At 40.1% G+C, this 12,486-nt stretch overlaps 1 protein-coding gene across 1 annotated transcript in view; it reads right to left on the minus strand.

The window, feature by feature from the left end:
- The window catches only part of ofcc1 (orofacial cleft 1 candidate 1), a 106,293-nt gene that overhangs the window by 16,433 nt on the left and 77,374 nt on the right, over positions 1-12,486 (minus strand). The window contains 3 exon segments of the mRNA XM_035656580.1: positions 5,861-6,020; positions 9,658-9,821; positions 10,316-10,568. Coding sequence (XP_035512473.1) covers positions 5,861-6,020; positions 9,658-9,821; positions 10,316-10,568 — 577 coding nt within the window.

The following is a 12,486-nucleotide window of genomic DNA, read 5'->3' on the forward strand; positions in this document are numbered from 1 at the left end:
CACACACACACACACACCGTAGACCAGTAGTTGCCCTCTGACTCTAGACGACCCCTCCTGTGCTACTGAAGCACTCAGCTTCTCCTCTCCTCTCCTGGTGTTCCTGTGTTGCTGTTATGGGTTCCTGTTCAGGAGCTGAGGGTTCTATTATTATGTGACAGCGGTTCCTGTGTATCCTGTCACGGCCTACTGCTCCCTCTGTCCACCTTCCTCTCCAAAGCTTCTTCTTCCTTTACTTGAGTTTAGATTTGCATCTCAGGTGGCCTCGTACTCACTTTACTACTTTACTGTACCATTTCCACAGCAACACGGATGAGTGCTGCTTTGTATTGTTTTCCTGAGTTTCAACTGAATTGCTTAATTGTAAAGAGTTTATAGGCCATGGAGATTTTATGATGTTAAAACTCCTAATTCATAGTAATACATCAATTCTAAAGAGGCCTAAACAAACTGAAGCTACATCATATTATTTTGTGTGAAAGGCAAGAGGAAATATTGAAGAATATTTCCAAATTAACTTTTGCAAAGCTAACAATGTTCTTTTTTTTCACAAAGTAATTGGTAGGACAAATAATGGCCCTCGTATCTCTCTGGTCAGGTGGTACATTAAGATGGAAAACACATCATATATGATTAACAGCCAGCCTCCCAGACTCAGGGTTATCATTACCACTCCAATCTGTGCTGTTTGACTCTCAACAGGTTTACTCCCCACCAACCACACTGCTGTTGCAAAGCACCTTGGGTGTTCCCAAACTCGCCCGCTGGTAACCCATTACCTAGACATACGGAGACAAACGGCACGAAGGTACGCAAATGTTGATGCAATCAGGTTGCGAAAACATCTCCAGGGCCACCACACAAACCCCCTCTCTACTCCCTCCCTCATTCCCCACTTCTTTTAATCTCTGCCTCTCTCCTTCAATTATCACAATGTCACCACCACCACTGGGAAAGTTTCCTTTTGGTGAATTAACAGGAGAAGAGCTTTGCAGCGGGTAAGCTGGCGCTCTACTCTGTCATTGTCATGGCGGTGGCTCTGACAAAACAGTTTGCGTACCTGCTTAAGTATTACAGAAATTAACACCTCCCTTCCAGGTACAGTAATCAAGAGGGTGACGGGAGACAATTAATTAGGTCCATCTGCATCACTGCCTTTACATAATTAATGGGGCTCATTACTGAACCACTAGCATGATGTGGAGCATGCTAGCACACTCACTAGCTCAGAGCATGATAGCACTGAAAGCACTAGGAAAGAGAAGATCTTTGTTTGTTTCATTTTGGAAAAATGTACCTGTAATGGACTAATCTGCAGTGTTGCATGCAGTTACCTATCAAAACCTAAGTTTATTCCACAGGTTTTGTTAACCTCCATGCTAAACCATCCTAAAAACTATGACAGTCACAGTTCCCTTAAAGGTCCAGAGCGTAACATTTAGGAGGATCTATTGCATAAATGGAATGATATATTCATAATAGTTTTCATTAGTGTATAATCACCTAAATAGAGGAATAATTATGTTTTTGTTACCATAGAATGAGCCTTTTACATCTACAGATGCAGTGGGTTGTCGTCTATGCAATCTGCCATGTTGAACCGCCATGTTACTACAGTAGCCAAGAAGGGACAAACCAAACATTCTCCCTCGTGCTTGGAAGGGGAGGGGGAAGTGAGGGGTTTGAAATCTGCAACTACACCACTAGATGCCACTAAATCCTACTGGACCTTTCACTGGCAGTTTGCTCTTAAAAATGGCTCTGGCTGCAATCTCTTTCTACATGTTTTTGACTTTGAACCACAGCAATTATATATAAAGACATGTACTTTACGTTGAGTGTATTCTTCTTATTCTTATTCTTGGACAGGGGCCTTAAGTGTCCAATCAACCACACTTCTCCATAAAGATATAATAATATTACAAAAATGAACATAAGAAAACACAAGTATAATCTCCAAACAATTTCTCTTGTGGTTGAAGCAAGAATGGAACAAAAGCACACTAAGTGCAGAATGTGTGACATCTTCTACATATGTAGATAGCAGTGTGGTACAAAAAGTGTGAGGTAAGTCTTAAAGAATTTCAATTATGAAAAATACCATAATTGGTGTGTGAGCTAATGCCCCCTCTCTCAGCTGTTATCCACAACACTTGGGGCTACTGATCTTTGACGGAAACTCATTCTTTTTCCTTCCTTCCTGTGATCAAATTAAAGAGGACAGAAGTTGATTGGTCCCTGACTCATTCACCCTCTTTGCTTAGCCAGTAAGCTCTACTGCTGACATCTTAACCTGAGAGTAATGTTTAAACCTTGAAGCAACTCAAATGATCATATGGCATGAAGGAATCTATAATATAAAGTTAATTGGTGAGAAAGTAAAAATTAGATTATGTTTTATGACTGCCTTGTGAAAATTACAAGTTTGATAATAATAGGCCATTTGCAGGTTAGTTATTGAATGTGGATTTTTTTTTTATTGTTTCACTGCTGGAGGGAGATACAGCATCAGAGACAGTTCTAAGTTACAGCACAGCACATCCAGAAAACTAGTTTCAACCTAATTGATTATAATCATTTTTGCATTTTTTTTTATTTGCTTTGACTTTACCCTGTATTGTGTTGTTGTCTAGTGTAAACAGTACTAATTTCATCAGAATCAGAATCAGAATCAGAAATACTTTGATACACATGAGAGTGGGAAATCTTTGATGCTTTGCACATTGCATACATTTCATCCATTAATGCCAATTTATGTTCTCTTATGTCTTTTTGTGTAAAAAAATAATGAATAATTAGCTTGTCCCATTAATGAGTTTTTCCATTATAGTTGATACTGCAGGTAATGTGACCAGTGATGACAGTTAAGGTACAAGAAACCCTGAAATGTCAGGCATAAAGTGTGTTGCCTGGTCAAGCATAGTGAAAACTGGCTGACAGATTTCTAACTTGTTTCTATTAAATGTTTCCTGACTGATGCACAGTCAAGCAACAAATTGCTACCTGTGATCCAGTGCAGCTTAAACATCTCTGTAAGGTGCTATAGAAGTACAATTGCTGCTGCATGTTATAACCTAAATCAAATTAGATTAACCTTAAAATACTTTCGCTTGTGATTCTCTAAATGATTTTGAGTTGCTCTGTCTAGCACCTGACATATAAGTGGTTTCAAATTAGGCTAAAACAAACAAGAGGTATTTGCAGTTCCTATTTGTTCCAAATCTGATTTGTTGAAAATGTCATACATTATCCTTTTAAGAGTGTACTGTTCAATAACTTTCTAAAATTGGCTCAATATCAGACTGCAGCTGTTCCTGTGAGTGCCTTGTTTTCCTTCTCCTCATCCCTCCTTTCTCTCACTCAGCTAATGAAGGCCTTGTGGCCCAGTGTTATTAAAATTACGCCCTTGCCTCTGATATTAATTGGGTCCGTAATAAGGAATGCGTCAGATTCATTATTTAATTGCAAGGGCACATTTGGAATACAGTTTCTGAAATGTATTTTTAATGAAAAACACTACATCCTGACCTAATCATATCAACCTTATTCTATCTAATTAAGGATGCAAAAAATCATTAGAGTTGCAAAATATTAGTTTCAGCTCTGTCGGGCTGCTCCTTTGCTCGCCTTCATGAATATATTTTTTTCCTGTCTATGATAAATAGTTAATGAGGGAAAAATGACAAAAATTTGCATGTAGGCAAATTAGTCTAATAGGGATATGTCTTTGCTGAGTTAGGAAAGTGACCCTTTTCACAGGAGAAATTGTTACAATAATTATGAAATAATGGCAAGGCCCATCTTATTCTGATGAAAAATGGCTGGCTTGAATAATGTAAAAATCATAAAATGCAATAACCCTAAATTTTCATCATGCTGTATAACATGTTAACGTGTTAGCATTTTATCAGTTTAATAATGCCAAATTAGGGACAATATGAAGTATGCTATAATTGTTGCTTTGCAGGGAGATATGCAGTAATGCAAGGATGATTTAGCAGTGCCACCACAGCAAGAGGCCATCAGTAGCTAAATGAAGCATTTTCTTAATCACAAACTTTGGGGGTGTAATTTCTTCCAAAGTCTCCAAACATTGGGAGGTTCAATTTTCTCCCAATAAACAGGTCCATCACCATCCCATTAGCAGTAGTGTAGTCACCTCTCAGAGCCAGGGTTGCAGTTCATTAAGGCTTACAAGACAGGTGTAAAATAATAGGACTTGGGGGAAAAACACTATGTATGTTGTAAGTTATGCACGTCTTATCTTATGAATTTAATATCATATTGATTGATTGCTTTATTGTTTCAAATAAGATACATTTGCCTTTTTCAAGTACCAACAGTGTAAACAATAGTCATCATCTTCTCTCGTATTCATGAACTCAGTTTTTATAAGATTCTCAATCAAGAATACAGGATGTGAGGTCATCTACTGATAGTATGTTGAGTCAAAATGTCTATTCTAGCATTGTTAAGCTTTCTATGATGGCACATAGTGCTCAGTAAAGGTTGTGGCATAGCAGATCAACACAGACTAACTTGTTAACATACCAACTGCAATCATTATTCCTGTTTGTGTGACAAATTGTCACACTGTCAATCGGTTCTTGAGAATTTTCTGTGAAATGTCTGCCTCTAATTGTGTTTGTAAAGATGCAGATTGCCTCCATTCAGACTGTAGACCTTAACAGTTTAGACTGATTTCTCAAAGTAGGGTTTCCCAGAGGAAGTTGATTTTCTAGTAATTAGCAGTCATACAAATATTAACTACCTTAACCCTCACAAAACATTTCTGGATTAGTCAAGCTTGTTTTTACTCCCCTGTGAGACAAAATGGTGCATCATTTCTTAAAAGCCAGTCCATTTTTCACCAGAAACAGAGAATCTACTGGAGTTTCTGGTTCCATTTTTACCCCTTTTACAGCCATTTGAACTTGTGCGAGCAAAGAGCAAGGGAGTTAATGAACACGGAGAACACCGAGCGATGTGTGCCACTAACAAATCCTAGAGAATAAATTAAAGGGGGCTGCAGTTTGATCGCTGTGTTCCATTTCCCTTATCTCAACAAGTCACATTTTCAATCACTATGCAAAGATTTTACATCGGGTGTAGGCTCAGTGCTAATACACTGCCCTTCCCTGTGTCATCACCATCGACCTACGCTGGGCTGTCAAACATGCGGCAGCTTCTACACAGCAATAGTAATTTCATGGGGACATGCATTTATGCGAAATGGAATCTTGCATTGCCCATGACACCAAGTTGTCCATATTAAGAGAATGCCCAGTGTAGCATATGCATATGCACCCCAGTATGTGTTGATTGAGCAGTCTTTCTTTAATGAAATATCTTCGGAAATTGGTTTCCACAGACTAATCAGGCAGCCCGCTAGCCGAGTTTCTGTTTTGGTAATTATCTTGTACTAATTAGAATGAAGCTAAAGACCTCTGAGATGAATTCTCAGCTTTCTGAAATGTAACTAAGGAAAATGTAATGATATAAAATGAGCCTATTCTATACATCCTCTCGGACGTAATATCTTCGTTAAAGTGACCCAATTGAATGTGGTATTGATGAACAGCCTGGTTCCATCATGGCTGCCATTAAATGTCCTTTCAGTATGACGCTCATCCTGTCTTTCCTTCAGCGTTGCAACATGAGTAAAACCTCCTGGGGTTACAAACAACCAACTGTAATTCCTCCTCTATACGCAGACCAATCTAACAGCTTAGTATCAGTGACCTTTTGGCTCATCGTCTTGTTAAGAAAACATCCATTAGCCCAATTAATCTCCAAGGGTTTGAGGAGAGGAGCATTGTCTAGAGAGAAAGGAGAAACTGCAGTGTAGTAAGATGCTTACCTTGCGCCTCTCCCCATTGAAGCCTCTCCACTGCTCCGCCTTTTTGACAATGTAGCTCAGTTCCTGATTGGACAACTCCAGGTCTTGAGGCAGGAAGTATGCCCCCTCCTTGGCTGTGAGCCGCTGAAAGATGTCTAGCATGCGACCATCGTTGTGGAATCTAGAAGTTGTGGTGTGAGAGAAGAAGTGAGGAGGGGGAAGTGGTAGCAGGAGTGACGCCATGCTGAATCACTGTCTTTGCCCTGTAAAGGTCACATAGGGTCAAATGTCAAAGCAAGGAAAATACATGCATCTTTCCCTCGTGTCAAAGATGATAATTGTGGATAACTAGCTGGGTGGCTACCTCCGTGCCAAACAGCATTATGTCCTCTTTTTCACTGTCATATTGGCTGGCTTTTATAGAACAGGTCAAATCCCGATGATCCCAACTCGCTGGAAGAACACATGAATCTTCTATTGATTACACAAAGCATGTTTGCAGTGTAAGTATAATACATCAATTCAAACACAATGAAAGAGCAAAAGGAATCAAACAAATTGGCCTGTGAGTGGGAAGCACTTTGTTAACACAAGCTGACTGTATCAGTGTCTGTGTTTGGCTGTGTGTCTGCGTGGCTGTACATCTGTTAATGTGTGGGAGTCAGATCCTGGGATATTCTTCTTCAGTGTTAATGCTAGAGCTTCAAAGATGGCAGATGCAACGGACGTGCTGGTTGCAGATGTGTCTGGAGAGACCGGACTGAGTCACAAGAAAAACGTTCGGCACGGCAGAAGGCATATTGATTCATACCTCCAGATGAGCGCACATCACCAAAGTGTTATTTTTCTTTTGCCACACAAGGGTGCATGCAGCCAACCTCTAAAAAGAATCACCATGTCTGTAAACAAATGCCTTGGCTGACCATCAAAACCAGAAGACCTTGTGCCCTTCCATAGAGATTCTAGTCTGTCAGAGGGTAATCAACTCTCAAATAAAACCAACATCAAGGAGACCGGGATTTATACAAGAAGCTGGTACGAAGCTTTGAACTCAGCATCATTCCCCATCGCTCTTGGGAGAGGGATGTTTGTAGAATCCTGACCTCAGACACAGGAATAGCATGCATTCATTTTCATCCTACACTTGAATTGTGCTTCTCATTCATTTATGCGGCCTCTCTCTTGGAGGAATTCACCATCTTTGTATCCTGTGCTTCAAAACTGGCTCATTTCCCTTAGTGTTGGAAGTGCCCTGAATGTAAGTTTGTGTTACTTATATCTGGGGTATGACCTGGATGATAAGGCTCTCATCAGCTCTTCTTCAGTATAGGGGTCACCTTAAGGACATGTGTTAACTTATGGAATACATTTTAGCAGAATATTCATGACAACACGTCTATGGTGGATAAAAAAGGAAGGTTATTTTTGTGTAGGAAACCTGTGTACATTAAATGCATTCAAACTGAATTTAGCTTTAATTGCCAAACAATAGAAGAGTGTCCTACTTTCCAATCTCATACCAGTACACATTAATTTCACAAGATCAGCCAATCAGTGCATTTTTCATTTACGGAGAGGTGATCATCGAATGACTTGGCTATGGCTATGGTGTCTCACTGGCCCCTTACCCCTAAGTCACTGTAAACTGTATGTTGCATGTGTAGATGGGTGACAATTTAAAGGAAAAACCAACACAAATCTCTTAGTCTCTGGAACCCTCTCCATGCTCCCATAGGTGTTCAATTGATCCACATCATTTTCATTCTCATAAAACCTTTCAATGACCCCTCAAGTCCAGTATGTCATGTTTCTCCACTCATTCATTCAGGTTTTTCATTTAATTTGTCACCCATCTATACATATAATCATGCAAACTTGTGTACTGAATATCTTTTAACACAGACACCCACACAAACAGAGAAGCAAAGTAATTGCACAAGGGAACGCAATCTAAGACATTTTTGTTTAGTCTTGAACCATGTAATAATTTGGATTTAACTGCGCCATTATCAGTGTAACATCACTCTCTTTGGTGTTTATGAAGTTTCAGGGAGAATAGAGGTGTAAAACGCATCACTGATGTGTATTTTCGCAGCCAGTGAATAAAGGCTGCCTAAAATGTAATTAAAAAAGGATAACAGTCCATTCTATCTATACATATAGCCTGAGGCATTTTTTTAGAAATAGGTCATGCTCTGTGTCAGAGCCCCTTCCTTGCAGCCAATAGGAAACTGTAACCCATAAAATTATCAGCCTTGCTTCAGCCTCGTGGCCTACATTCAATACAAACCCGTGTGGCGGTTGAGTGGCAGAAGTCATTATTCCCGGCTGCTGTTTTAATATTGTCCATTTAGCTGGAGCCCGATAAGCGTCCCGCTTACTGAAATTAGATGGCACCCTCTCCTCGGCCGCCAATCTCAAACTGATTAATTCAATAAGGGTTTTCTTACATTTTAAGCCGGTAATGGAATTTGGTCTTATATGAGGGTGGGAGAACACACCTTGGATGAATACTGAGTTACATTATTCAGTAATTTATCACCCGCCCTTCTACTTTTTTTTACTTCCATACTGCAAAGAATGATGTCCTCTTATTATTTAAAAAGTGCAATAGTCATCTTTTAAGCTGGACATTTGGAAGCAGTGGTTCTGCTGTGTTTATGTCCGCCCTCGCATTGCAACAGAGTGTCAATCTCCTGTAATTTTCTAAAACTGACAAAAAAGCTATGTTTAACTCAGCCAGTGAGAGATTCTTACTGAATGTTTTGTTTTTACCGTTCATTCCTACTAATCAGGAAGCTTCTAACAGCTCTGAAGAGGACATTTTTAAACAGTCTGAGGTGCTAAACCATAATACAAAGCTAGCAAGTGAATGCTTCAGCATGGATGACCTCAATCTGCAAGACATGAGTGGAACACACAGTGCGTTAAGATGTGAGTACGTGTGTGCACCACCATGTATATGCAGTCAATTTTAGTCTGTATGAAACCTGCAGCGATACCAACCATGCAAAACATTCAGCTTAATCGTATAATGTAAGGGGGTTACATGTTCACGCTATATCAAAACACATCTAACTTTTGAATTGGAAACGCTTTAATTTTTCCAACCAATTGCCGAGTATGGTACATTCAAAAAAGGCAACTGTGCGGTGTGTGTGTGTATTTCCGCTTTTGTGTCTGATAACTCAATGTGTGTTTGTGTGTAGATGTGTGAGGTTGATGCATAACTGCATAAGTAATTCCATGCGACTATAAAATCAAAATAGATTAAATCAACATTTGTTTTCATTTCGATTGTTTTTTGTGCTTTTCTGTGGACAGAGGAAAGAGGGGAAAAAATGGCGGATGGGGAACATGGCACGAAGATGTATGGGTGGAGAGTTTATAGTTATTTCTAAACAGGTGCTTGAGAATAGTAGGCTGGTGAGGGCCAGAGTGTTTCAGAATGGGTCTTCCTCTTCATTGGCAGACTGTCCCTACAGGCTGCGTCAATTCAAAAATATCCAAATGATAATTCTCGGCTTGAGCTGTTTTGTAATGCTTTTTAGCCACCAGGAAGGTCAGACACAGAGCTTAAAGTCAGGGGAGAATGAGCTTTCATGAAACAGAAAAGGAACTGGATTCATTGGAACCAGAATCAATTCTATTTATGGAAACAGACATTAACTTGGCTCCTTTTTCGGTTGCACCTGACTGATGCTTGTGGCTCATTTCTGTTCATGGTAATTGGTCAGCACGGTGAAAACAAACGTGAAATTCACAGTTAGCCAAGTGATAGCCATTGGATCAGGTCACCATCTTCCTGTGTGTCTCACCTGAGCAGGTAAATGGTGAGGATTGTGATGGAGAGCAGGAAAAGCACTGTGTAGAGGAAGAGGGTGATGACCACTCCCGCTCCACCTGATTGGTCGGCTCGATAGAAGTGCCAGTAAAGCTTGGCTGCATCACCCACCGGTGTGTCTGGGCTGTAGGCGAGACGCTGAGGAGACAGAGATTGAAAGAAAAGGAGAAAAAGAAGACAAATCTGTAACTGTTAGATGTATGAGACTGGACATTTGCAATATGGTGAAGCTCTTGGCCAGGACAGATTGATCAAAGGAAAACCACATGATGGCTCAAGGACTAGGTTTCACATACTGGTCAGCTGGTGTTACTCTTACTTCTTATATCTTAAACTGAGTAAAATAAGTACAAATATAAACTATAAATTATTTGGTGAGACATAACCATATCAGTGTAAATTAACTTCTTCTTGTCAAGTGACTGACAACTCTGAACAGTCCAAATCATTTCAGCCTTCCTTACTGACAAAATCCAACCCACTGCCAAAAAAGACACCCATCTACCCTTGCACATTTTCTTTCTCACCCTCTCCCCTCCCCCCTTTTTTTGTAATCTAAAGTCACTTTGCCAAGATAAAGTGAACTCCTATTTAAAGTGCACAAGTGTCCAAGTTATTTTTAAGTGACTTACCCCGAGGACGGCGTCCACTGCAAAGACTGCCAGGGGGTCGAGGACTGTCCACACTCCCTGAGCCATGATAAACTTTGACGTGAAGGAAGGGAGTGAGCCAAATATCTGTTGACAGCCCCATCTGATCAGAACCAGCAGGAACGTTACTGCATTCAAGGTCAGGGGACCCACCACCACCATCGCCAGCTCCTCCCGGGTGTGGAGCAAAGAACTCTGGTATACGAGGTCCACCGTGTGCGCATAGAACTGGAATCTGGCGGGAGAGGAAACAGAGGCGGGAGATGTGTGTGTGAGTAGACTAGAGCAAGTGTGTGCACATGTCAATATGCGTGTAGTATATTTGTGTTTGTGATGCTTTCCAGCTCAAGGGTGATTGGTTCCAGCAATTCACACACTATGTTATAATGTTTGTGGTTGATTCAATCATATGTAATGAGTTTGATGACATTTAACATGATAATTGACTGGTTTACTGGCGTTTTTTGCCTTACCGGTCCCATGTGATGTGCTTAAAGAAAACTTTAATTGGTTTCATAATTTGTATAGACGTCAAATTTAATAAAAAATAACACCAAAAACAAAAACAAAATTGAAAAGACAATCTACAAGTATCGGTATTAACACCTGTGTTAACACAAATCGGATGGAAACTTGAGAGTGCTTTTCCCAGCCCCCTATTGTAAGTTAGACTCCACATTTACCACAAGCCTCATGAGTTTCTTAATCTTCCCATCAGTCAGGAGGAGGCAGAGCCAGTAGTGGAAGAGGAGAGGTCCAGTTTTTGCTCATTAATTTCCATCTGATTTGCTCCAAGAGTCAAGCGTCTCTCAGATTCTGTCCATTAATCTGACAGTGGAGGTCCATTGGTGCTTTATCTGAGGCAAATCTACTAACACACAGATTCAACCCTCCAAAAGTCCTTTCAGAGCACCGATATTACCTCACTGCATGACCGGTACAGACAGAGTTTAATGTTATTTTTTAACACTGTGGGATTCTCTTTTCCAGATAAATTACACCGTTAAATCTAATTCCAAGAATGACAGGGGAATATTTCATTTATAGTGAATCTTGATATGATACGATGAAACTTTAATAAATTTGACATTGCATTTTGACATTGGCAGCATCATTTCATATCAAATATTGATGGTGGCAGCATCATTCCATATTAAATCAAATCTTGTGTCTCTTCATATGTGTGTGTTGATAGGTCAAAACTTGTGGTACTTTTGTAATTTGGTTTTAGCATGTACAGTGCTTTTGCAAGGGAATGTGCATTGAAAGTAACTAAGTACATTTATTCAAGGACTGTAGTCAACCACAACGTTATGCTTCTTCATACTGCTGCCTACACACAAACAGTCCAATATTATAATTTATAATAGTATATATATATCACAGATGGGTACTTTTACATTTAGTTTTAGTTAAGTAAAAGTGTTAAAATAACAAAAAGAGAAGAAAGGAGAGCTCAGCTTTAGGTGTGTGAAGCAGCACTATGGACAGAGACTCCATTGCTCCTGGGCAAACCTTGCTGTCTGCTGATGTCCGAGGGTGGATTATGGGGGGAAGGATGAGGCAAAGAGAGTCAGAGAGGAGGAAAAAAGTGGGTGAGATAAAAACAAAAAGGGAGGGAGGCCTGTCATCGCACTAGCCACTCTGACTGTCACTCGGTCTCTCTCTCTCTCACTCTCACACTGGGCACCACCAGCTCTGGCCATTGCATGGAGAGAGAAATGCTCGGAGGGAGAGCAGCAGATTCGGACATGTGGAAGTTGTCATCTGACGTTGACCCCCTCTGTTTTCGCATTTTTGTTTTTTCACCTCCTATCCAACCCCTAAGTCCATCCTTTTTTGTTTTTTATTCAGCCACATTTGTTTTTCTCCGTCAGCCTTCTTCTATCACTTTCCATGATTTAACACGTGATGTTTGCACCCCCATGTTATTGTAATAAAAACCTGCTTGTGTGCATGTTTGCAGCCAGCTTGTTTTATTGTGAATGAATTAAATCAGCACCATATGCCATTGAGATGTGATTTAACAGTTCTGTGGTATCTTATTGCTGTTTATTATCAATGCTGTGTACCAAATAATAACAATAAATTCCTTCCAAATAATGTAGCCTTTTGGGACTTAAAGCCGTGTGGTGAAATCAACAAACTCCCCC

This window comes from Morone saxatilis, unplaced genomic scaffold (genome assembly GCF_004916995.1).
Source record: "Morone saxatilis isolate NCDOM2014 unplaced genomic scaffold, NCSU_SB_2.0 Contig0, whole genome shotgun sequence".
In the NCBI taxonomy this organism is placed as follows: Eukaryota; Metazoa; Chordata; class Actinopteri; family Moronidae; genus Morone; species Morone saxatilis.